The sequence below is a fragment of the Coenobita brevimanus genome, chromosome 18, assembly GCF_032717465.1.
Source record: "Coenobita brevimanus isolate Jiangsu-jjx chromosome 18, ASM3271746v2, whole genome shotgun sequence".
In the NCBI taxonomy this organism is placed as follows: domain Eukaryota; kingdom Metazoa; phylum Arthropoda; class Malacostraca; order Decapoda; family Coenobitidae; genus Coenobita; species Coenobita brevimanus.
The window spans coordinates 6,273,817-6,301,789 of NC_136971.1; the positions used below are offsets into that span (position 1 = coordinate 6,273,817).

Consider the following 27,973-nt stretch of genomic DNA (forward strand, 5'->3'; position numbering starts at 1 on the left):
CCTCAGGTTATTGCCGGATACCGCTCGATTATAAAGCACTCGCCACTCTGATTAAACGTTGACTACAGGGACGTCTTCCCAGCTTTATTCTTGCTACCTCCAGACGATTTTATTTAGTTTAGGACAGCCCATTCCCCTGGACGTAATTCGGTTAATAAAGTCTGATCTCTCCAGTTCAAAGTCTCTCACAAACTGAAGGAATTTGTCTGGAGATAGCAAGAACGAACCCGACGTCTTGGGCTGAAGGAGATATCGCTTAAAGTCGAATGAAATCTTCCGCTGGTTTATTTGCCTTATCTACAAGACGATTATGTTCAGTTTAAAGAAAGATCTCAAGTGGTAATGGGAGGTATAGACAATCTCCAGTTAGTCTTTCACTGTGAGACGTCACCTGCAAGATGTGTTAAACGTCCCTGAAATGGCGTAATTAACTGATGGGAGGATGACAAGAGAAAAAAAGAGGCGGAAGAAAAAAAAGGAACAAAGACAGGAAACGAATGAAAGGAAACAAAGAACTAATTGCTTTTCCTGTCCTTGGAACACATCATGAAAACAGAACTATCTCGGTATAGTTCAAAGGTCAAGGTCGCAAGAAAATGGAACTGGGTGGAGTGTGAATGCTGCAAGGAATTCGTGTTGGTTGGCGCTCCGTTTTCTATTTTCTCCCGCAGTCTTAGGTAACATTCAGTCTTATTGCTTTGCTGCCACTTTTAACCCTTTCACTACGATGCTGTCATTCCTTAGTTATTCCTGCTTCCTCCAGACGACTTGACTGAGCTTAGTTAAACCCTCTTTGACAGAACGGGTTAGGGATGTCTGTATCTACCCATCCAGTCAGAAAAATCTCTCCTGGGTAGAATATAGATATCTGTAGGTAAGGAATAAGACGTAAAATACACCTAATGGCTGTACGAATTAACAGTGCTAGGCCTGCACAATAAACCATTTTTTAAGCTTTTATGTACTTTACCAGATGAGACGGCATGTGAACCCATCTAGTGTCGACAGAGACAGTGGTAAAAAAAAGAAATAAGAAAGAAAGATATAAAGACAAAACTGAAAAGCGTGCGCCATTCCAAGCATGTCCCAACCACCCACCAGTGTCCCTACGTCCGTCCGTCCGTTCGTTCGTTATCGTCTAAACTCACGCCTCTTTCCTTCCACATAAAACTGTCCCATCCAACTACCGAGTCCCCCTAGCATCTAACCACGTCTCTACCACCTAGCCACTAACTCCCTGTCTATCCTGTTGGGAAGATAGCCACGCCTCTACTGTTTACCCGTTTCCCATCACTCTACTCACATAAAAGTATTCCACGTATCTTCCAGGATTTTACTTTTCTTTTTCTCGTCTTTTTGTATTAATGATCACGCCCCTGCACACCTAACCACCCCCTCCTTCCACTTCAAACAGGTACTCCATGATCGGATCGGACGAGGAGGGGGACTTCAGCCTAAGAATCTCGCCGGTCACCCTCGAGGACGACGCCGAGTACCAGTGTCAAGTGTCCAGCGCCACGGAGCTCCCACTGCGGTCAGATGTCGCCCGCTTAACCGTATCCGTACCGCCGCAGCCCCCTGTCGTCACGAACCCCCCCGTGGCGACCGCAGGAGTGCCCCTAACCCTTACATGCCTGAGTAGCGGCGGTCGACCTGTCCCCGAGGTGAGAACGGCAGAGCGGCTTTAATATGTTTTTCGTGTTGTGTGTCGCTTACTTTTGTTTTGGTGTGTGTGTGTGGAGGGGGGGGGGCTGAGCGTGTGTGTGGGTTGTGTGTGTGTGTGTGTGTGTGCACCAGTTCACTGATACTGCTGTCCAAAGATAAAACTACTGTAAACCACAACAGAAAATCAGTAGAAATATAGTGGCACATCATTATTAATCAATGAAACGAGTGTCTGCGAGAAAAATTAACGTAATAAACATTCTCTCAGACGAAAAAAAGGGATTTCATTTAGTGGAGTACAGGATATGCCATAAAGCTACCTCATTTTTATATATAGTAATTAAGAGGCATACAACAACTCCTAGAAATCTCAAAGGTTGTTTTTTTTTAATATGCGTTTTTATGGCCTAGTAGAACGAGGGTGTTTTTCTTCCTATGAGTACTTATTATTGGGACTTATGAGGGTATGAGAGAAAAGGGGAGACTGTATATTGCCTCTTGACCTTGGGCTATGTGTTTTTCACTGAGACAGGTAGATAGAGAGATAGAAAGATTGACCCCTGCTTTCTTGTCTATGGCCTTTGAAAATTAGTCTCTTGAATTCGAAGCAAGTGACACTGATGACATTAATCTGTGGCCAAATAACCGGTCAGCTGTTGACTTAGTCTCCTGAATTGGAGGCAAATGACACTCATGACACCGATCTGTGGTCAAATAATCACTGTCAGTTGTTAAGTTAGTCTCTCGAATCCGAAGCAAAGGGCCCTGATGACACTGATCTGTGGCTGAATTTAGTATAATCAGTGTCAGTTGCTGTGTAATCAGGAGACTGACTTTCAAAGCCCATGGAGAGAGAAGGAGAGGCAACAGGACTTTTGCTGCCGAGTGTACAGGCTTGGCCGACGTTATCAGCAAAATTAGAACTGTTGTCTTTTTGTGTTTTTGGTCTTTTTGTACTACAACCACACGATCGTATTCGGCTTAGGAGGTAATGTACAGATAGCCAGTCTATACTGATTACCCGAACTACTTTAGAACGCCTGGCTGATTTAGTATATTTCAGCCAGTCCGAACGATTTCATTCAGCTCAGGTGAGATTATTCTGACGGAATGTATTTACTAACAAAATCCACGCATTGCATGATTAGAATGACGTCTTTTTGTCTTATTCTTAGCACCGCCAGATGATTATATCCGACCTGGTGGAGAGCCCTCACATGCGTCTATCCCTCCATTTACCATTCCATCTCCTCCATTCTAACCACATTTACCAATCCATCTCTTCCACTCTCACCACATTTACCATTCCATCTCTTCCACTCTCCCCACATCCATTCTTGTCTTCCAGTTCATCTCTTCCACATTTAACATTCCATTTCTCCCATTCTCATCACATTCACCCTTCCATCTCTTTCCACTCTTGCCACATTTCGTCTTCCTTTCTCTCCACATCATCTCCTCCATTCTTCTCACACTTAGCTTTCAATTTACCACCGTGCATCTTTCATTCTGCCCTATTTTTGCCATTCCATCGCTTCTATTATTCGCATGTTTACCATTTCTTCTTTTATCCTTCACAACAGATCCAATGGCTAGATGAATCCGGGGCGGTAATCCACACGGGCGTGACTCGGACCCAAGAACTGATGGAGGACGGTAAGCGGTATAAAACCCACGCCTCCCTCACCTTCACGCCCACACGCCACGACCACGACACCACCCTCTCCTGCCTCACCTTCAACCCCGCCCTCAACAGCCCCTTAGCCTCCAAGATCCGCCTCAACGTGGAGTATCCCCCGGAGGTCCAACTCGACTTTTCCCCAGGTGAGGGGTCGAGGAAAGAAATTACAACACAATTACACATATATAGGCATACGTGCATACAAATGCTTACACACACACACACACACACACACACACACACACACATTATAGCCAGGAAACATCGTGCACATGCGAGTAGACTACATGGTTACATACTCGTATACCGAGTACAGTTCACACACACACACACACACACACACACACACACACACGCACGAACACACACACACGCACACACACACACGCACGAACACACACACACGCACACACACACACACACACACACACACACACACACACACACACACACACACCTGAAGAGTAATTTTTCCGTCCTCTGAGTGTTAAAAGCAATCCTCAGCATCTGTTTCAGGACGCGAAATGCCTTAAGTGTTTTATCCCAGCTACGATTCAGTGAGCTCAAGACTGGCTTCCCATTTTCCAATAAGGGCAAAATAAAACTGAGCATGCGGGAAGACAATTTAACCAACGTAAAAATCAACGCGGCTAAAGTTAGAAGCTATATATCATTCCGCCTGAGAACCTGACATTGACCTTTACCTCCTTCGACCGGGGATTGTCTTATATTTTATTCTTGCTCTGACTAGACCAGCCTACCACACCTATATTTTCTTCCCCCTGACAACCTGCCTTTTGCTCCTGCAGCTTGGGATTGTCTTAATTTTAATCTTGCTATCAGAGTACAGCACTATGAAACGAAGCATGACGTCTTTAGGTTGTTGGGTGACCGTGTAAATACTCCCAACGACTGAAGACTGGTGCTAAGAGAGACGCCTTCACTTGGTGGCACCGTTAAGACCATGCGGTGGAGCTGTCTTCTTATATTTACGTCCCTCAATCCCCTCCCTAGCCCCTGAAAGGAGGAGGGTGGATTGCAGGAAACGGACACTTTCGGCCTGCAGTCCACCTGGTTCACATTTATATGAGCCTGGGGCTGCAACTACTACTACTGCTACTACTACTACTACTGCTGCTACTGTTGCTGCTGTTTCTGCTGTTACATCTACTAGGGATTAGAAGACGGCAAGAGCAACATCTAGTGTCAAATTATCGTCTTCCTTTCTCGTTTGGTGGCCGTTAGCATAAAGCGCCATCAGCTCGAAACCCCAAATAAAAACTGGAGGTTGCTTGAGTATTTGATGCTACTAGGGACGTAGATCGGTTACCTCTAGATGTTACTGTTTGTTACTTGTTACTGTTAGATATCAGGATTACTGTTACCCTTCTTTTCACTTGCTAGATGAGCTACTAGAGGGCGTTGAGACCTCCGTGACCTGCCTGGTGGAAGCCAACCCCAAGGACCTGACCTACCGGTGGTTCCGAGGTGGGGATGAAGTTCCGGGAGCCCAGGGGTCGACGCTTCCCTTGGGGGTTCTGTCCCGCTCAGACAACGCCGTCCCCATCGCCTGTGAGGTCAACAATACCGTAGGCACCACACGCAAGACACAGTCGCTCAATATCAGATGTGAGTGCCTAGAAATTTTATTTTATTCTGCGGGAACGCTTTTGTTAGCCCTCCTGTTTCCATGCTGTGTTATTTTATTAAACTTGTACTATTTGCGGGGAACTCTGCTGGCAGTTCTCCTGTTTACATACTGTGCTGTTCGTTAAATTTGCACCGGGAATGAGAACTCTGTTGATGGTTGCTTCTTTGTGGTCCGATTCGTATAATCTGGATGTGCCCCTCCCCCCGCAACATTTAATGGCAAATTGGGAAATGATGATTATGATGATGGGGAAGAGAAGAACACAGACATGCTCTCGTCAATATGTGAATCCTTCGATTATCGACGAAAGATCAGAACATTACATTACTGTGTGTGTGTGTGTGTGTGTGTGTGTGTGTGTGTGTGTGTGTGTGTGTGTGTGTGTGTGTGTGTGTGTGTGTGTGTAAGATAAATGCGAAAAGAAACACACAGGAACATTGGCTTCATTGAAGATCGATACAAGTTTCTCACTGCTGACCTTGAGAGAGAGAGAGAGAGAGAGAGAGAGGAGACGCAAACACAAAAGTCACAGCGAAACAATATCAATCAGTAACACAAACAGAAAGAGAAGGACAAACAAAGAGCAGAGTACGAAACACACACACACACACACACACACACACACACACACACACACACACACACACACACACACACACTCACACCAGAAATTAAGCTCAAGAAAAGTCACAGCGTCTTCAGAGAGAGGAGAAAAATACAATCAACCCTTGTTTCACCTGGAGACGAGATGGGAGAGTTATTAATCCACGTAAGAGCAAGGGAGACTCGTGTAATCTGCTGATGGGAGGGCTTGCCGCGGCGGAGTGGCAGGGAGATAGAGAGAGGGAAAAAGGTGATCCCTGTGTCGCAAGTGGGTCAGATGCGTCTCTCAGTTGAGTTGCGGTTGTCCTTCTCCGTAAGATGGGACTTGAGAGACTGAAGTGGGTTCTGTGACGCAAATTGTGTTAGAAGTGTGTCTCAATTTGTTCCAATCAAAGTGAGTCTCAGAATTTTGTCGATAATCAAATGTGTCTATTCTCCCGTAATGAAAGAGTGTGTCGAATGTGTCTCGATTTTGCCGCAGTGCAAGGGTGTGATAGAACAGTGCCTCAGTTTTGTCGTATTGCAAGTCTGTGTCGGAATCGTCGCAAAATCCAAATGTGTTTCGAAAGTGTGTCTTGATTTTCTTGCAACACGAGTGTGTGTCAGAAGTGAGTCTCATTTTTTTTTTTTTTTTTTCCCGCAGTGAATTTGTGTGTGTCGGAAGTTGGTCCCTATTTTGTCGCTCTGTTATCTCGCCGTCTTTTAAGGTTCGTGTAAGATATTCGTGCGGGTGGGAAGGAAGAAGACTTGCCAAGAAGCTTAAATGAGTAACTGCATGATTAGGGTCCACTGAGGATAAGTGGGTTCAAAGTACCTTTTGTTGTCAGGTGAAGTTTCAGGAGAGAGAGAGAGAGAGAGAGAGAGAGAGAGAGAGAGAGAGAGAGAGAGATTGTTGGTAGGACGAGGATGACTTGTTTAACTCCTTACATACGAACAGATCTCTCAAGTTATTACAGCCACTGCCAAACGGTATTATTCAGCTTTGCAAAGACCTCCCCTGACATGAAGTGGCTGAGAAGTTGGCAAGAATGGTGGGATTAGTATAACACACTGAGGAGTACTGGGTTAAGGTGTTGCGTGCCTGTACTCAGATGAGGGCTGGAGTGATTGATTTGCCTGGATGCTATTACCGGACGTTAATGACTAGCGTGCAGGAAGTAGTGGTGCCTTGCCATAGCGTGATCATCTGTGTGGATCTAGTGTGACTGAGATTCGATTCTTCCATCAGAAAAAAGTAATTCAGATTATGTGCTGCTTAGTCGTGCAGAATATAAACTGGTCAGATAATTTAGGTATTTTGTGAAATATGTATGCCGTATGATATCCGGGGTCATGGGTGATATTTTCTTAGGTAATATGACAGCTCGCAGGGAAGAAAAGGAATTTAGGAATGTTATAGGACAGATACAGATGTTATTGCTCAGAAAGAAGGAAACAAAGGCTTAGTACTATTAATCAAGGCTACAAAGGAAGACGTGCAATCACACAATAAGTAGGAAGGATTACACGGAAGCAATCCACTGAGGACAGACTCTGTATTGTCCCTACGTTTTCCTTTTATTCATATTATACTGTACATTTGTCATTGTAACTCTTCCCACACAAATGCACATCACTTTCCCGCACGCTTCCTTCCCCATCCCCATCCCATTTTATACATCAAATCCCATCGCACGGAACTCGCATCGTACAATCCCCATCCCCACACCGATCCCCTTCCCTCTTCCAAATGCACCCCATTCCTATCCCATCCCATCTCACGCACCCCTATGCCATCCCACACATACATACCTTTCCCCTTCCTCCTCATCCCCTCCCTTCCTACATACTCCCTTTCTCTTCCCTCTCACTCCATCCCATCCTACACACTCCCATCCTCTCCCTCCTCACCCTATCCCCATCCCTTTCCATTTTCTTCCGTCCATTTCTGTATCTCACTTAATCCCCGTCCTCTCCGTACCCCTCTCCCCCCACTCCAATAACGACCCGTGCGACAATATGAGAATCTCTCTCACCTTCTTTCCTTCCTCTCTCTCTCTCTCTCTCTCTCTCTTCCAGTGCCATATAATATTTTCCCCCTCGTTTTTTATCTTCAATTTTTCCGGGAACTTCTTGCTTTTCGCGTGTTCTTTCTTATTTTTTTTCCCTGGGCACTCATATTCTCTCCTTTTTTTGCCCCTTTTTCCAGAATATTTTCCATCTCAGTATTCCCTAGATAGACCGTAATTTTTAGTTTGTGTTGTTCTAATTTGCTTCATCATTTTCATTTCTCCTCCCCTGCTTCAGCTTAACCCCTACAGAGTGATGATGATTTTTTTTCTTTTTGCTATCGCGGTTAATCAGCTTAGGAGGCTCGTCGGAATAATGAAACGATCAGAAACAAAATCTTTTCTCTTGTGTGTGTGTGTGTGTGTGTGTGTGTGTGTGTGTGTGTGTGTGTGTGTGTGTGTGTGTGTGTGTGTGTGTGTGTGTGTGTGTGTGTGTTCTCTTTCCTTAGTTGAATAAAATAGCTTAGTATTAACAAGAATTAGCTGGGAAGGTGTCACTTTCTTGACGGGTTACGATCTTAAATACGATAATTTCTATTTTTTTATTTATACTGTCGCACGAGTTTATCCAGCTTGGTAAATGCCTCTTATAGTGATAGGGAGAGAAATAATCTTCAATAACTCCTTCGGTACAGCAGCGTCTTTTCTTTTCCTTGTTCCTCCTTCCTCCAGACGGTTTCCTTGAGCTCAATAAAGGCCCCTCTTAGTGAAGGGGGTCAGAACAAGTCTTCATTAATCCATTTGGGGCATTGATATCCTAATTTTAATCATGATATCCCAAGACTTTTCTGTTTTTAGAAGAGCTCGCTGTGAAAAACTAATCCCTAGTTTGTCTTTTTCTCAGTTATTTTATCTTTTATCGATACTTTCCTCACTTTTCCCTTGTCCCGTTTTTCTCCTGTTGTTCTCTGTCTCACTTTCATATTTTCTAACTAATCTCTTTTTCATATTTTCCTGTCTTATTTTTTCATTTTCTTGTTTTTCTGCCTTATTTTATCATTTTTTGGTTTTTCATTTTTTTCCTCACTTTCTTGGTTTTCTCATTTCTTTATTATTGACTTGTCTTCGAAATTTCCTGTATTTCTTTCATTTTCTCACTTTCTTGGTTTTCTCATGTTCTTATTTTTCTTATTTTTTCATTTTCATATATTTCATTCGTTTTTTCTCATTTCCTTATTTTTTCATAGTTTTTTTTTTCCGTTTTCTTTCCTCTGCGTCATCCACACACAGCTCCTCCCCCCTCCCCCTGCCATCACCTTAAATCTGACCTACCCTTAACCACTACTTTCCTTCTGTACTCCCTGCCTTCACCCTTTCCCTCCCTTCACCAAGCTCCCTCTTCTACTTCCCGTTCCCTTGCCTCCCTTTCCCCTCCTTCCCTCCGCCTCCCTCCCCTGCCTCCTCTCTCTACCTCTTTTCGCTCTGCCTCTCCCTCTACCTCCCTTCCCCCTTCCTCTCTCTCTACCTGCCTTCCTCCTGCCTCTTTCTCTACCTCCCTTCCCCCGCCTCCTCCCTCTATTCTCTTCCCTTTGCCCCTCCCTCTCCCTCCCTCCCCCTGCCTCTCTCCCTACCTCCCGTCCCATCGCCTCTCTCCCAGACATCTTATTGAAACGGAAATTAATAGTGTTCTTTGCCAGCGTCATTTTTCACACAATTTGTAACTAGCTACATAAGTAAAAGTCTCCCCTTAAAATTTTAAAAAAATGTAATCATGAGAGACCTTAGTAATTTTCTAAACAGTATCTTGTCTTATCCACCTTCTTCCATTCTCTCTCTCTCTCTCTCTCGGCTTTCATCCACTTTACTCTCTCCAAACGATTCTCCTTTGTCACTGTTTCCTCTCTCACTCTCTTTCGCTCATTCTCATCTCTCATCCTCTCCGTATCCCATAATAATCTCTCTCTCTCTCTCTCTCTCTCTCCAATCATCTCCATCTTCCCTTAGCCTCCTTAGTCCTTCTTCCAATTATCTCAGGTTCTTTTTTTCCTTTCTTCCACAGTTATTTCCTTTTTCCTTCTATTTTTCTATCTTTTTTCTCTCTCTTCGAGCAGTCCTTGCCCCTTCCTTTCCCTCAATGCTACCACCTACCTTCATCTTCTCCGCATTTCTTCATCATCTCCTTCTATCTCAAGTCTTTTCAGTCTCCATACCTGTCCCCTTCATCCTCTTCATTTTCCTTTCTTCTCTCGTTCACTCCGTTTCTTTATCATCTCCTCATCTTCTTTGTCTTTCTTCTCATCTTTCCATTTTTTTCCTTCTCTAATTGTCTCCATCTGTCTTCCTCCTCTCATCCTCTCCACATCTCTTCCTCCCATCATTCTTCTTGTCTTCCTTCATCCTCTTACCATATTTACCTACGTAGCTCGTCTCATTCTCTTCCCTTCCCCACATACCCACCAGTTCCCTTCGTCCTGTAGTTTCCTCCCCCTATCCTTTCCACCTCACTTTCTCCCCTCATTCCACTCCATCTATTTTCTTCCCCTCATCCTATCCACCACTCTTCCTCCCCTCATTCCTCTCCATCTATCTTCTTCCCCTCGCCCCCTCATCCTCTCTACCCACCACCCTTCATCCCTTCACCAGCGCTCCACCATAAATCCGACCGCCTCTTTCGCTTCAACACCTTTCAGAGTTACGATTTAGTGTTTAAGTGGAGACCTACACTGATGGCTCCCGCTGCTGACGGATAGCTATTGGATTTTTTCACCTTTTTTCACTCTCAACTAAACCGCAGTGTGTACAAAATAATCAAGGGAAAATTGAATCACGCTGCCTGGTCTCCATATTCGTTTCTCACAGTATGGAAAGAATGGCTCTCCTCTGTCACTCTCACATAGTATTCTCTCGCCATTTCCACGTATTCTCTTTCGTTATTTCCACGTATTCTCTTTCATTTCCACGTATCCCTTTTCTTCCTTCTCAAATAGTAGTTCTCTCTTTCATTCTTACATATTAAAATTCTTCCGTCACTCACTAGGTAGCAATCTTTCGTCATTTTCGTACAGTAGTTTATTTTGATATCCTCATATAGCAGTTCTATTTATCATTGTCACATATTAGTTCTCGTTCGTCCTTTTCATATTATGCCATAGTACCCTTTCATAATCTTCATATCATAGCCCTCTTCTGTCACTCTCACAGGGTATTTGTCTTTCGTCTTTCCTCATAATGATTCTTTTTCTCAGATACACCTCGTCTTTCTCTTCGTCGTTTTCACATCGTCTTTACCTTCGCCTTTCGCACATAGTAGGCCCTCTGTCTCTTCGTCTTCCTCACACTGTTCCTCCCTTCGTCATGCTCACTTGGTTACTTTCTCTGACATCCTCACAGTCTCATCCGTTTATTTTCCGCTCACGATAAATCTTTTCCGTCACTCACATAGTCTTCTCTTCGTCAGCGTCACAGTCTACTTTTTCACTTGTTTTCTTTTTCGTATTGTCATTCTCTGATTCTCATATAACGGTACTCTTTCGTCATCCCCACATCGTCCTTCTCTTCGTCATTCTTACATAGTTGCTCTTCCTCATCCAATGGTTTTAATGAGAGAGAGAGAGAGAGAGAGAGAGAGAGAGAGAGAGAGAGAGAGTATGAGCAGGGGAAAAGTGGCAGGGAGAAGAAAGACAAGGAGAGAAGAGGCAAACAGAGGAAAGGTAGGAAGAGAAGAAGCAGAGAGAGGAGAGAGGAGAAGAGAGGGAGAAAGAGGAGAGACAGAGAGAAGAGAGGCAGGAAGTGGAGCGGCACGGAGGGGACAAGCAGGGAGAAAAGAGGCAGGAAGAGGAGAGGGAGGGAGGGGTGTGGCAGGGAGAAGAAAGGCAGGGAGGCGTTAAGCAGAGATGAGTGAGACATGGAGAATGAACGCAGAAGGCTGGGGGACAGGTAAAGGGTTCGCCAAAAGCAGTGCGAGGATTTGAGATTGGTGCAAGGGACATACAACGTATAAATAAGGTTTAGATTTATGTTAAAAAATTATATATTCCAAATCGTATTGAAGTTGATATAAGCCTTACTGATGTGCTATCTATCCCACACATTAAACTGAAATCTCTACATTATGCCTGACAGACCCTGTATTTCGCACGGCCATAACTAACTTCGGCTGTATTGCGTTGGTGCCATATTACTTAACGGCGTAACCTGTGATAACCCGCTTGGTGGAAAGTTTTGTGGTATCGCAGCCAGAGAAGCATTAGTTGTGAAGAGCAGACCCAAAGACAAATGAAGCATGTGATACAGTACTTATCTCAGACGTAAATTATCAGTGGCAAGTCTTTTTTGTGAGAGTGAACTGTTCTAAAATTATGGAAATGCTTAGTGACTGTTGTGCTAAACCGTGACCGAAATAACAGGCCAACAGAAAACTCCAACACATTATACAGGGCGATTTGTAAGTCAGGTGACATAGGGAAATTCTCAGGACGCAGTACGTGTTGCGTCACTGGGCGCAACATCTTCACACGTGGATTGCGGTGGACGGTTGAAAGGAGTCATGTGCTGTAACAGTTTCCCTGTATAATTAGAAAATAAGGTTTTTCTCTCTCTGATCTGACTTCCTGAAGCACCCTGTATTTTAGAAACCATCATTTCCAAGGACTTTATGTAGAAAGCAATTAAAAGTACATCATCAGTGTTACGGAGCATTACCCTCTTTATTGGTGTTAGGTCGGTGGCCGCACGCACACTAATATAAAGTAAATATAAATAAGTATATATATATATATATATATATATATATATATATATATATATTTGTGTATGTGTGTGTATGTGTGTGTGTGTGTGTATCATAGTATCTTTTCCTTCCCCGTCTCTGTATTTTCATTCAGTCCTCCGTCGACCATGAGCTTCTCTTCCTCCTCTCCTGCAGAAGTTTTGCCAAAAAGAGACAACCTGCCAGTTAAAATTAGTTGCAAAGTTTCCGCCTGGGTGTTATGAATCGGGGGCGACGAAGCGTGTTCCTGCTCACCTATGCTGTCCCCTCCCATCCCTCTGGCTTTACAGTGCACCCTGGATCCCCCTTCCACCTTTACTATCCCCCTTACATACCCCTTCCCCTAACCCCACTCACCCACCACCTCAACTCCACCTCACCCCACTCACCCACCACCTCAACTCCACCTCACCCCACTCTACCCCTCCCCCACTCACACACCCTCTTTCATATCCCCTCACACCCCCTACCCCATACCTTCACCCACTCCACACCCCCTAACACCAACCTCCCCCTCTCCCACACACTCCTTTCATCCCCCACCACCCACCCCCACTTCTCTTGTTTTGGCGTAGTGATGTTTTCGCAGCCTCGGTGTTTTTAGACGTTTCGGTTTTTCTGAGTCTTTTTCTTTCACTTTTCTGTTTTTGTAGATTAGTGTTTGTCTTCACTTCGGTTGTTTTATTATTTTATTGTTTTAGTTAGTTTTTTGAGGATTCGATTTCGGTTGGGTTCCCTCGTTTTTCAAGTTTCAACTGTTGTTAGTTTCAGTTTCTATTATTGTTTGTTGACGTATACCTGATACTTTATTTTCTTATTAATGTTATTATTGTTACTGCTCTTGATCCTGACGGTATTTAGTTCCTCAAACGCAGCTATTCTGTTTGTCTGTTCACTTGCGTTCTTTCACTTCTCCTCTTTCACGTTTTGTAGTTTTCCTCCTTTTTTTTCGTAGCGTACATGTAACAAAATCAGACCGAAATTCCAGTTTCGGTGTCGGCAATTCCCTCCCGTTTCGGCCAATCGAGGTGAATTGCGGGGAGGCGACCCGTTTTGAAAGGTCCAACACAATAGAGCACACACCCGTGACAATTTCGTTTTTTGCCCATTTTATGTTTTATTTTATTTTATTTTTTTCTCTCTTTTTGTGCCGAGGTCAAAGGTGACTGACTGCAAGGATCGGCGTTGTGTTTGTTCGCTAGTGCAGGCTGGAGTGTAGATTTTTTGTGTGTGTTATTTCGGATGTCGGTATTTGTTTTGTTGCTATTATACTGGGTGTTACACAAATGCCTGTGTAGTTGGAGATGGGAGGCCTGGAAGTGTGTGTGTGTGTGTGTGTGTGTGTGTGTGTGTGTGTGTGTGTGTGTGTGTGTGTGTGTGTGTGTGTGTGTGTGTGTGTTCATATTATTGTTCTATAATTTCGATCATTACCAGACAAGTTTTATGTTTTGGTTGCCAGACACACCCCACCAGTGAAATAAATAATAAATAAATACATTTAAAGAAATCATCATTATCCTGACCCATTTTTCCACCAAAATAAATAAATTAAAAAACCGTGTATGCACAGGTATGAAAGTCCTCTATGATCTCCTTTGCTTCCTGTAACCAAATTTACTTTTCGTTGTTCCAGATGCGCCCCTCTTCGTGACGGCCCCCAGCAGCCAGTCCGCCGAGCCAGGCCAGATGGTGACCCTCAAGTGCAGAGTGGACGCCAACCCACAGCCGGAGATCACATGGACCAGACCAGACGAACCAAAGGTAAAGAGATCATGTAACTTTGTCTTATTCAGTTTCCACATGCCTTGTCTTTATTTTTTCACTCGCCAGCAGCCAATGCGATATCTTTCACAGCTCAGCTAGTGCTGCTAATAAAAGATTCTTGATTTTACCTCGGGTAGTGATGCTCTGCATGTGAGCTATCTCCACTAAAGCCTTCATTATGATGGCAAAATCTTTAGATTACAGCTGCTGCCGAGAAATTACTTTTTTCACCTTCAGGATTAAATGAATTAATTTTCACGTCCTCATTTGGTTGACAGAGATACGGAGGTAATGGCATCGGCCTCAGAATCCAGGGTTTTACTTCATATTACTGCTGACAGATCATTTAATTCTTCTCCAGGAGTGACAGGGGTAATAAACCACCTCCAAGACTGATAGTGGTAATTCTCCTTTCTCTGCAGGTTGTTGGCAGGGGTCCGGAGTTAATGGTGTCGGCGTCGGAAACCAGTGCGGGGCTGTATGTGTGTTCAGCGCGCAGTCCCGGGTTCTCGCCACTAGAGGGCCGCGTTCACCTGCGCCTTCGTGGCCCGCCGCACATCAAGGCGCAGGCGGTGGTGGCCGTGCCTGAGGGGAAGAAGGCGGTGCTGCGCTGTGGGGTAATTGCAGTACCACACCCTGTCTCTGTCACATGGACCAGAGAGGGATCGGCCGTGGCGTCTGGTGAGTTTGGTTGGACAGTTGACGCAAGTTTCGTGATCAGTGTCATCATCATCGTCATCGCTGTCGTCATCGTCATTACTGTATCGAGCGTAAGCCTTCCAATCAATGTCCCGCACGATTATGGCATTAAGCATCTCCTTTATAATGATCCGATTTCTGTAGGTTTGTTGGTTTGTTACCGTAACACAGCAAAAACGGCGCATGTAGCACAAATTTTTGTTGGAGCAAGGTACAGTTAAAATGATGTAACTTGAAGAATAAAACAATATCCAGGCCAATCGGGTCACCGGTTCCCGAGTTATGACTCATTTCTGAAGATAGGAAGTGACCTGACATCAAGCGGAGGCCACCGAAGCGGCCACTCAGCGAGTTAATTTTGTGATAATTATACACAGAGTTCTATATGTAGCTATAAGAAATTTCTGTTTACATGTTGATGATGATGATGATGATGATGATGATGATTTTTATTATTATTATTATTATTATTATTATTATTATTATTACTGCAAGCATAGTTAGCCGTCATTAGCTAAACGCAGCCATCTGTTAAATCTATATCGGTTGTTAAAAGATATATTCTTCACATTCCAAAAACACTTCTGTATCGTGCCTTTATTTCAACCTCTATTCTATTTGCATGTGGCAGAAGACGGGCACTTTGTGAATGAGGAGCAGCGTGCGGACGGCGTTGTATCCACCCTCACCATCAACAGGACAACCATCAAGGACTTCGCGGCCTACAACTGCTCCGTCGTCAATGAGTACGGCAGGGACACTCACCGGATACTGCTGCAGCGACAACGTGAGTGTTTTTGATGAGTGCTAATATTTTTGTTTACTATAAGAAAGACTGGAGGAGGAAAGACAATAAAAACGGGGAGGATTGGTAGAATTTCGGGAAGCGACAACGAAAGTATTCCTGAGGTTTGATTTACTCCTTGACAACGTGAGTATTTCTGATGTGTGACTTATTATTTTTTTCTATATACGTAAGAAAGTTTGGAAGAGGAAAGACTATAAGAACAGGAGGGACTGGGAGAATTTCGGGAAGCTGAGAGAGGAAAAGAAAATAGAGGTCTATCCACTCCGGCGACGGCGTAAATAGAATGAATAAGTGAATGAATTGTTTAAGGAGAAAGTGGGTGTAGAGAAACCGATGATAAAAGCGGGAAGCGACAAAATTAGAGAAGAACTGATAAAGGAAACGATGCTATGAATGGCCACCCACTAGCTCCTACTATAATGATAACATAAGGAGAATGAGTGACTGGCTGGCTGTACGAAGGTAATAGAAACAGGATGGAGGGAATAAAGAGTAAGAATTGGAAGAGGAAATAGGAAAGGAAAAGATGCAAATAGGAGACATGGACACTCCAGCGCTAAGGCGAGTGGAATGGATGGGTAAATATGTGAACGACTTAGTGGATATGGAAAGGTGGGAGTTTACGAACAGTTAGTGGAGGAAAATGTGATAAGGTAATAACAGAAGGAAGAACCGGGTGGAGTTAGAAAAGAGAGAGAAAAAGACTAACATTCAAAAAAGATCAAAGCCGCAATCTTAATTTCGCTGCGTTCTCTGTATTCGTACTTTGTTCAGCAGGAAGTCATCAGTATGTAGCAGTGACCTTTAACAGTACTATATTATTCACTGCAGTCGTAAACTTTGGGTGTTGGACCTCCTGACAGCGACTGATTTTCGGAACCATTGCTTGTGTGTATTAGATTGTAGGTGATATCGAAGGGCCCAGAGACCTGCTCCTGTGCCATTTATTTTGAGTATTTTAAGCACCCTTTTTACGTCACTGATATCGTTTTAAAACTGACTGCATCAGTAAGGCACAAGAGGACATGGAGGCGTAATATGAAATATATATATATATATATATATATATATATATATATATATATATATATATATATATATATATATATATATATATATATATATTTAAAAAGGAGAAGACGAAAGAAAAAATCGCAAAGTATAAGGTACTGAGAAATCTCCAAAGTCACTTACACTACAACCCCATAATTTACAGCGAGAAGCAAAATATTATCACTCATTCTAGAGCTGTCCCATTCTCTGTGTCCAGTTGAGCATAAAAGGAAAATAAATAAATAAAATGAGACACTGCACTAGTCGATAAACTCTGTCTTTACTATTTACAAGCACTCCAGTAAAGCTCTTTAGTCAAACTCTGCCAACACTCATGTCAAGGAACTCACTCTCAAACGAGCACTCTTCTCGTTTACGTTTAATTAGAGCCTGTTTACCTAGACATATTCCTCCTGTCTCTGTGTACCGTTGTTATATAATGTGCAGCGGGGTTGTGCGGGGTGGTGTGTGTGTGTGTGTGTGTGTGTGTGTGTGTGTGTGTGTGTGTGTGTGTGTGTGTGTGTGTGTGTGTGTGTGTGTGTGTGTGTGTGTGTGTGTGTGTGTGTGTGTGTGTGTGTGTGTGTGTGTGTGTGTGTGTGTGTGTGTGTGTGTGTGTGTGTGTGTGTGTGTGTGTGTGTGTGTGTGTGTGTGTGTGTGTGAGAGAGAGAGAGAGAGAGAGAGAGAGAGAGAGAGAGATCCCGGCACAGGACATCAGTACCGCAAATCAGCTCTTAACAGTCCCTTGAGTCCGGTGATCTAGTTTTCATTTCCACCAGGCCACCACCTGACGATTTATTCTAGCCTGACGGAGATATCGTGTTGTGGCCGAGTTTATGGAGGCTATAGCTAACCCCTCCAGTTTGAAAAGCGTCCCCTCCAGCTGAATAAAATGGTCTGAAGGTAACAAGAAAGCAGTAAGTCATCACAGTGGAGTTAACAAGGCAGACTGATGTATTGTAAAGTCAGGTGAGGTAATATTAGGCTATCACATGTCGTGGTTGTCAGAGTGCGTGATAGATGATGTGACTTGCCTGATCCCACGGTTGTCAGGTGCCGAAGGAGAAAAATAGTGCGGTTGCCACTTACCAAACAAAATTTATGAGGTGAAATGTTAGAGAATGAAGTTAGGTTTTTAGATGGAATGACTGCCAGTTACTGTGGATATGAACGGTAATGAAATGAGGTCAGGTGCAAAAGATTGAGGTGGTTAGATGACGTGACTGGATGTTGGCAGAGATGAGAATAATGATGATCGAACGAGGAAAGTTGTTAACAAGTACAGAACTACTTGATAGGTGTGGGACCATCAAGACAGTGATATGGGGAGTCGCTACGTACCTCGCATCCAAAAAATATTAGGGAGTGGCTGACGGACAGGGTTACTCCGAGATATGTTCCTGTATCTAAATAAGCGGTTGTTGGATGGAGTAGTTGTCAGTTGGCGTGGATGAAAAACGGTAGGTCAGAGGGCGTGGATGTGAGACGACGTTAATGATGTACAAATAAGGTGGTCAGGCGGCGGGTCTGATGTAGGATGACGTGAATGTAAGTGAATGAGGCTATTAGAAGGAGTGACTGGTAGTTAGCGTGGGTGAGAAACGGCATGGTTGGTCAGGTGGCGCTAATGACAGATTAAAAAAAAAAAAGAGTTCAAGGAAAGGTAGTTGTGAGATGATGAGGAGTGAAAGAGAGAGTGGCTACATCAGGACTACTGAGAGCGGGACTACAAAAGGAGAGGGACTACACTAGTCCATTCCCGGATTAACTTACCTACCTAATTCTTTTCGCTTCCATAATCGCCAGGCCTTGTCTCGTACACACCATTCTGGCACACAGATCATGTTATCATTCGTATCTAAATTCCAGTGTCTAACGGAGGAGCACGCTGGGGTCCTTTTTTTAGTGGAAGGGGTCGGTGATGGACAGGAATGAGAAGTTAACAGAGCCATGGGGGAAGGAAAGATGTTCAGAAATCACTCAACAGATGAATACACGATACTAGTCAAAAATAACAGAATTCTAAGCTGAGTGATGCTCTCTGAAGTGAAAATGTTTCTTTTATTTAAAACTGATAATCGAGATTCGTAATTTCTCTGTAGCGTAGGATATATATTTATTTATTTTGACTGACCAAACTCGTCTGACATCACTCAGTATTAAGTTCCTGGTCATTACAGTGGCACAGAAATCACTCTGTAGTTAGGTAGTTTTTTTGCGCCTCTGCCAAATAATGGCTTTATCAATTGAGCAAATTCTGACGTTAACAAGAATAAAATAACCAAATGGGATAACACGGCAAAATCTTTAATATGCAACAGATAAAGATATACCACATCTACAAAAAATATACTTAGAAGAGTCAAACATTTTTAGATCAAAGTTCCAAACATGTATGAGAGAGTGAGAGTATCTAGAGAGGGAGTGGAATTGGCTAGAGAGGGAAGGAGAGAGACTTCATCAAAAATGGAAAGGGAGGGAGAGAACGGCTTCATCAGGACAAGAAAGGGAGGCAGAGAGTGGCTAGAAAGGGAGTGAGGGTGGCTTCATCAGGACTAGAAAGGGAGAGATTAGCGAAAGAGGGAGTGAGAGTGGCTTAGTCAGGACTAGGAAGAGAAAGAGGGGGCGGGTAGAGAGTAACAGTGGCTTCATCAGGACTAGAAAGGAAGGGAGAGAGCGGCTAGAGAGGGTGTGAGAGTAGCTTCATGAGGAGCTGAGAGGGAGGGAAAAAGGCTTCACCAGCACTAGAGGAGTGAATGCTGGGAAGGATGTTAGAGCAGCAGCAGCAGCAGCAGCAGCAACAACAGCAGGGCCCTAAGGGAGACCCCGGAGTGACATCGACAGTCAGTCATTATGAGCCCCCCGGGGACCATCGTAGTCCTCCCCTGTCATACCACAACCTCCAGAAACACCTACTGTAATTACTCCACTGCTCTTACACGTACACACTAGCAAGGATATACGAATGGATTTTATGGCGCAGATGATTTAAGGCGTTGGTAAAAGAATATTAATTGTTTTCAGTTACTGCTTGAAACTCTGTCAAACCAAACCAAAGAAAACAAAACCAAAGCTAATGTAATCTCACCTTTCTCAAACCTAACTCTACCCAGCCTAACCTAACCAGACATTATCATCCTTTCCGACAGCCGTGATCCCGCTGATGGTCATAGTGGGAGGTGGTGCAGGCATCGTCCTAGTCGTCATCATCGTCATTCTCTTCATCCTTTGCGGCCGAAAGCGAGGGAGGAGCAGACCCAAGGACAAGGCGGCCGAAGCAGGAGCGGTCGTGGTAGAGAAAAATTCCTCCACCACTCCCGTCGGGGCCACTACAGGAGTGGGAGGGCTCGGAGGGGGAGGCCTTGGAGGAGTTGGAGGAGGGTTGAGAGGAGAGAACAGCATCGGAGGCAACATGGGCACGGCCATGAAGGTGATGCCGGCTTCACTCCTCCCCCACGACAATCACTCCACTGGACAGGTAAGTGTGGACTTCTGTCTCTTTGTTCATGATTCCTGTAACTGTGATTATGAAAATGGCCGACTAGCTGACGCACTGAATGACTGACTGATCAACTAGTTGCCTGACTGACCGACTGAGAGACTAACTGGCCGACTGACCAGCCAACTGTGTGACCAACTGACCGATTAACCAACTCATTGGTTGAATGACATAGTGACTGACTAATCGACTAAAGAACCAACCTGACTGGCTGAATAAATGACTGACTGACTCACTCACTGGCTGACTGGCGAAGAGACCATCGAAAATACTGAATGACAGACTGACCGAATGACAAGTTAAAACAGACAAAGCGTGGAAAGGATACGGCTAACCTAAAACCCAAAAGAAGTTTACAGGAAACCATAATGAACTAACAAGATACTCGCGGCAACACATTCATGGTGTCATATATATATATATATATATATATATATATATATATATATATATATATATATTCACATACCAAAATCTAGCAAAATATAATACTTTTTCTGTCACTCACTCTAATGAATAGCTAAAGAGAAAAGCCCAAACGAAATACGCACGTTCTGCTGTGTGTGGCAAGAGGAGTAAAAATGGCAGCTTTACATTTCTGCCACAAACTGCAAAAGGGTATTAAAAACAGAACCACATTAAAATGCTGTAGTGTGTCTTGTTTCACAGAGGATGAATTATGCACATATACTTTTATACACACATACTCGCACACACCTTTACCGTTAGGACTTCTCTTTCCTGTTTCAAGATCCGACCAAGTATTAGTAAAACTCCACATATGTCTGAGAAGTAGGGTTTGGTTGATGATGATAGTGACAACTGTAGCGATAATGAGTACGGTGAGGATGATTACGGTGACGATAATGACTACAATGATGATAACAGTGACGATTTTGACTACCACGATGAGGGCAAATGACGATGAAAACTACGATAACTTTTAATAATGATAATGATAACGATGATGATGAAAAAAATGGTAATGATGATAACTTGGACGATAACGACAGCAATAACGATGATAACCACAATTTCTTATCTCCTCTCCCCCCCTCAAGGAATCCGACGCCAAAGACACAGAGATCCGCACCTCCTCGTCCCTCTCCGCCGCCGACCGCGACTCCGACAGCGGGTGGGAGAAAGAGAGCAGCAAGGCCTCTCCTAGGGACCCCCAGGCCGCCCCACTTGCACACCCACGATACAGTGTCGGATCCACGGTCTTCACCCCGCCTGTGAGTATCAGCTATCTTTGTCTTATTTTTTATTTTCTTCAATTCGCTTTTAAAGTTACGTTAGTTGGCTTTACTGGATGTTGCATTTTTCTCGTCCTTCGTTTCTTTGATTTCTACTTCTTCGATGGCTGACTGTTTTATTATGGCAATTTCATCGCCTTCATTTTCTTCGATTTTGACCATCTCGTTGATCTGTTGTTTTATGATAATTTTTCTCTGTTTTCTTTTAAGTCTACCTCTACGTTGTCATTGGGACCTTCTTGGTCTGTAATTCTTTACTCATTTTTATTTTCCAAACATTTCAAAGGCTGACAGCTTTTCTATGCACTATTGTCTTTTTTTTCTTGGCATTCTACCTCTTCTTTGGCTCAGCGTTTAAGCGAGCACTCTCCTCATCCTTATCTTCTGGGACTTTTTCTCCCCCGCTTCTGAATATTTGATGCCACTACCCCCTCGTCTTCTGCTTCGCGTTCTTGAACATTTGACTTTTCGTTCTTTGACGGATTGAGTATCTTGACCTTTTGTTTGTCTGAAATTTTCTCTGTTTAGGTTATTCCTCCGGTGAGTGTCTCCTGTCTATCGTTCTTTTGTTTCTTCTTCCCTTTTCGTTGGATGATTTTGTATCGTTCTTATTGCGTTGTGCATCTTTATGTGTATCATCATCATCATCACAATACTCTTGCACTAATAAAACGGGTTGATCTTCAAACCCCCTAATGGGTGGAAGGGATCTAGATACAGAAACAGGAAGCTAGAAAAACTAAAGGACTGTCAATCCACTGAACCTTGGGGGATTCTGTGTCCCCTTCGCGTGTTGGATTTCTTTTTTTAAAGATTTTTTCACTATCAGTGTCATGTTTTCTGTCTTTTAGGATCTCCTCTCCCCTTGAAGTAGCCTGCCTATTCCATGTCTTCTTCCCCTGTTCTCCCACCAATCTCCCCCATCTCCCTCCTCCTCCGTTACCTAATTTTCGTCCCGTCCACAGACACCGCAGCTCAGTCCCTTCCTCCTCCTGCCACTCTAACTTACGTCTCCGCCCCTCTCTGTCTCTCTTCATTACCACAATCACAACTCCCCTTTTCCACCCCCCTCCCTCTCCCTTATCTTCCCTCTCTCTCCATCCTTATCCCCCCCCCCTTTCCTCTTCTGTCCTCCTCCCTCATATCTCTACTAGGGGAATCCTAGTGCATGTCTCTTGTGGTTAATTCTACATTAGTTGGCTTTTACGGCCTTGACAAACTTGGTGTGCATTATATATATATATATATATATATATATATATATATATATATATGTATATATATTATTTACATTTATATATTACCAGCAGCACTACAGCCACTATCACTGTAACTTTAAACACTTTCATCCCTCACACTCTCGTTACATTTCGCAGCTACCACACTGTATATATCACACATCCATACACGTATTTAAAACTGCACTTAACACTAGCCCTCCATCCCCATCATCACCACAACCTGTCGTCAGAACTGCTAAAATCACCATCACTTTCACCACGACCACCTCACCCCTTACCAAGTCCCCTATCACAATGCCGCTCAGTGTTACCCTAAATATCACACGTTCCATCCCACTTCACCGCTGCTCTCCACAACACTTTTATACCTCAGCAAAATTCAGTCTGTCACTTAACTCCATAACGCTCTCCAGCCCCAATGAATCACTCTCAGCTAAATAAGATCGTCTGGCGTTAGCGGGATTAGAAAAGTACAGCTGTCCCAAACATGAGAGGATTAATGGTGATGACCTCCGTTCTGTTTGTTTTTGGTCAATCAGACAACTATATTCAGCTCAGATCGTCTCACACTTATGGCATTAAAAACAGTCTCCGTACCATCTTTCATTCATTTTGATTTTTTATCATATATATACTTGTTACCGTCGGATGATTGCCTTCGGCTGACTCTCGTAACATTCATTTCAAACGAAACATGTCTGTCTGTCCCCCACCGATATCACCATAGCCACCTCTCATTACGTTAGGAAAAGCATCGTAATTTTTCACCGTCTTACCTCTCGTCTTTTTTTAGCCAGCTCCATGCTACCCTTATTGTTAGTTGCGTTTTTTCTTTCTTTCTTGTAGTCTCTCTTGTACTCTCTCTTTCTTGTTTTATTGTGGCAGGCACTTCTACCCTTTAGAATCAATCGATTCCTACCAAACCTGGACACAATGACCAGCCTGTGACCTAGCTGTGTCTGCAAGGTTACAAAATCCCCTTAGCCCTTCCATGGTCGTGGATCCGGAAATTGTCGGAATCCAGTGGCCGGCCCCGGCACCATTTTTTCAGATTTCGAAAATCGATTTTTTTATTACCAAACCGAAGAGAAATATCTGGCACACCAGGCAATGCAATTTTTAGCTTCCTAAACCCATCCTGTGCTTCGCAATGGAGCACGAAAAATTTCGCAAAATGAGTGCGTACACACAGCTGAAAAATAAGCAAAGGAGCGAAAGAACATCGCACTAAGAAATGCCCACATATTCAACCCCCCAAAGTTTCAATGGTGCTGAACTGGTTTGAAATGACTAAATATGTGTATTAAGAACAAAATCAGTACATAGTATGGGAGGTCTCATAAAAATATACATAGGAATTTATTTCACCTTTTGTGATGTTTATTGTGTTTAAGCAAGTATCGAGTAATTTCAGTTATCTGGATGGTTTAGTTTGTGTCTAAAGAGAGGCGAGAGATGGCATTTTTAGACTCCTAACAAGATACGAATCCTCCTTCGTGTGTACAGGCTGAACAGTGGCGGCAATATTTCGACAGGCCCGCTAAGATGTGGCCATCGTCGCCTACTGGCTTGTTCACTGTCTTCATCACCACTGCCAGCTTCATTTACATTACGAGTTTTACCCGTCTTCATCGTCCATCACCATCACTTTCATCACCAGCTTTACATCACGAATAACATCCATCACCATTCCACTTCTCACCGTCAGCACCACTATCATCACCATAGCAGTCTCACCACCATTATATATCTCACCATCATCATCATCATCACCATCACCACAACCACCTCCTCTTGCAACGCGAGGTTCATCACAGGCATCACCGCCTCTGCCACCACCACCAATACCACAACTACATCTTACATCACAAAATTCATCAGAGTCATCATCATCTCTCCATCATCTCTCTCACCATCATCACATTAAATTCGTTCCATCATTTTCCAGGAACACAGATTACTCTCGGCCAAGTATCTGATTAAATTTCTTGATTACATACCGTAACATTACACGTATCTCATTACAGTTTTCATCACCACTACCACCCACCACCATCATCATCATCATCATCAACTTCATCATTACAGTCACTTTCATCATCATCATCATCATCATCATTACAGTTATCTTCGTCATTATCGTCACAAATCATCTTTTTCACCACCACCCCATTTATCAACATCATTATCAGCGGCAGCAGCTAACATCATCATCATCATCATCATCAATCATCATCATTATCATCCGTCTCTTTCCTCACCACCTCTCTCAGCACCACCCATCTCCTACTCCACTATCTCACCATTACCATTCTCATCACAACACCCGCCTTCACGAGCATATCATCACCCCCTCCAGTCAGAAGCCACACAACCATCTTCAACCTTTAGTACCATCAGGATATCATCACCATCATCACCACACCATTAACCTCAACACCACCAGATTTCACCACTACAACCACATCACCAGCCTCATCACCACCAGTCTTCACCACCACCACATCGTACCTCACCACCATCACATCACCAACCCCACAATCTCCAGTCCCCCTCACCACTTTCGCCACACCGCACCTCACCACCACCGCATCACCAGCCTCATCACAACTTGCCCCGACCTCGTTTGCCTCATCCAGCACCAGGAATTAGGTCACCACGATATTAAAACTTGGGAGCGACAGCTTTACTTGCCTCGGGGTTGTCGCCTCCTAATAAAAATACTTTAAAGTTTGATTATTCTCCACGAAACTGCGTGATTTATTTCATGGTTTATTCCTGCTACCAGTGGACGATTTTATTCAGTTAACCCCTTCACTACGATGACCCCATGCTCAGCCTAAGAAAATCCCGTAGCAATGAAGGGATTAATGAAAGGGAATACCTAACTAACCCCTCCAGTTTGAAAAAAAAAAAATCCCCTAAGCTAGCAAAACCGTCTGAAAGTACCGCTAATTAAATGTAAAAATACCTCACCGGAATGAAGGGGTTAAGTTCTTGAAAGAGATGGGGTCTTATTAATATTCTTGCGACCACCAGACGATTTCATTCAGCTTGGGGACTGGCCTACGGTGGTGAATATTATATAAGCGATCTCCATGCTCAGTGATGTTCTGCCTGTTTCGTTCTTCCTATCGGCAGACGGTTTTATTCAGCTTTAGTAAGACCTCTGGTAGGCAAGTGGTGAACATCATTTCGTTATCGCTGTTTTTTTTATTTTCAGCTGTTCTTTTATCATCATCATCATCACCATCATCATCATCATCATCATCATCATCTTCCTCATCATCTTTATCTTCATAATTTTAATCAGCCAAATCATTATCATCTTTATCATCGCCATCATCATCATCATCATCATCAGTATCTTGATAATTATTATCAGGCAATCATCATCATCATCATCATCCTACATCCCTATTATAAATGGGGTAGTCAGGATCCTGAAACAACAGAATGAAACATAAAAGTATGAGGAAACCATAACGCCAGCATCCAGTGAAACAGACCTCACATCCGTTTTCCCATCAGCCTCTGAGCACACCTAACTTCTTGGCCTCTTTCTTCCTCCCTGGGCTTCCACTGTCTTGTCCTTGTTGTCTTCCTCACACGAAAATATAAGGGTTATTATGCATTATTTGGGGCTGAAACATGGAATATGGGTGTAGCAGAGAGGAAAAGTTTGAATGTAATGGAGATGAGGTGTCTGAGGAGTATGTGTGGAGTGACGCGTATGGATCGGGTGCGAAATGATGAAGTGCGAAGGAGAACTGGAGTTGTCAGGAGATGGCTGGTAGAGTTGAGCAGAGGGTGTTGCGATGGTTTGGGCATATGGAGAGAATGGATAATGAGCGATTGGTGAAAAAGATAACTAGATCTGATGTGAGAGGTGTAAGGCTGAGAGGAAGACCACGAATAGGATGGATGGATAGTGTGAAGAGAGCGCTGGATGCGAGAGGGATGTCTGTCGAGCAAGGAAGAGTGGCTGTGCGTGACAGAAATAAATGGAGAGAAATTGTGAATAAATAAGTGATGACGCAGCCCTGAGGGGATATTCTCCCGCATTTGGTCTGATCAGCTAGTCAGGTCAGGTGCGGGTAAGGGGATGGGTATGTTATGATGTGGCAGGGGTAAACCAGCTCTGCTGTCGGGCCCTGCTGCGGATGTCACTGATTGCATTGCGAAGTTGACCCTTGTGCGGTGTGGTGCGGTGAGGATCTGTCCGTTCTCCCCTTTGGGGCTAAGATGTGAATGAATGTGTTTAAATGGATGAGTAAATGGAGAGTGTGTCGTCCTGTCTCGGCTACCTCCCTTTCCTTAGGGGAAGCAGCCTAGGTATATTGATAGATAGATGTCATCTTCCTTAATGACAGCAACACCTTTTTTTCCCCTTTGTGTCCTATTACTCTGACAAGATGACGTCATTGTACTCTATTATTTTACGGTATGGAAAAATTTTATAAGATTAGAAACAGTCTTCTTCAATCCAGTCAGTACGATGATTCTCTCTCTCTCTCTCTCTCTCTCTCTCTCTCTCTCTCTCTCTCTCTTTCTAAGGTAATGTTATATGCTGTTGATGTGTTGCAAAACATCACTTTGAGAGAAACTGTCAAATCAACTTTATAGATAAGGTACCAATGGAATTTTAATAGGTAATTTTTGTTTAACTTGCTGTGGACTTAAGAGTTAAAAATAAGGTCAAGAACGCAGTACATAACGAAGAATTTCTGTATTGGTAGATTATTATTGATCGGTGCATGTGATGATGACGAATTTTAACTCAGCTTTGGTTTCACCCCCTTTTTTCTCTTCGCTTCTCCCCTTTCATTTTTTAAAACTCAGCATTCTTTTCCCTTTTCTCCCCTACAGGACCAGGGTTACATCTCTTACGTGGATTACGCCAGGGAATACACGCCTGTGCCCGTCAGTGTTGGCGAATCCTACGCTCAGTTCCAAGTCGGAGGTCCCTTTGCCCGCTCCACTCCAGCCAGCGAACCCCCTTCCTCCCTCCCTTCCTCCGTGGCCCCTCCCCCCTACACCCCCTCCCCACACGCCAACACAACAGACCTGAACGGCAGAGTCCACGCCTCGTCCAATGGGAAAGTGGTGAACGGGAACGGCGTCAACGGGACCCTCAAGCACGCCCTCCTGCAGGATCTCAAACAGGAGCTAAAACGGGAGATGTCTCAGGACCTCGACTCCACAGTCCTACATAGCAAGTACATCATCCCTCCCCAGACTAAAATAAAGCCCGGGACGCTGGTTTAGGGCTTACATGTGCCACGTAGGTTCTAGCGTTG

The 27,973-nt window shown here is 43.8% G+C and overlaps 1 protein-coding gene across 1 annotated transcript; it reads left to right on the top strand.

The window, feature by feature from the left end:
• Nucleotides 1-1,421: 1,421 nt before the first annotated feature.
• Nucleotides 1,422-27,941, top strand: LOC145391384 (irregular chiasm C-roughest protein-like). Its single transcript, XM_080265984.1, has 9 exons — nt 1,422-1,664; nt 3,249-3,489; nt 4,751-4,975; nt 13,990-14,138; nt 14,543-14,801; nt 15,451-15,606; nt 19,827-20,161; nt 21,238-21,411; nt 27,543-27,941. The coding sequence occupies exons 1-9, from the start codon at nt 1,422-1,424 to the stop codon at nt 27,939-27,941; spliced, it is 2,181 nt and encodes a 726-aa protein (XP_080122110.1).
• Nucleotides 27,942-27,973: the final 32 nt, after the last annotated feature.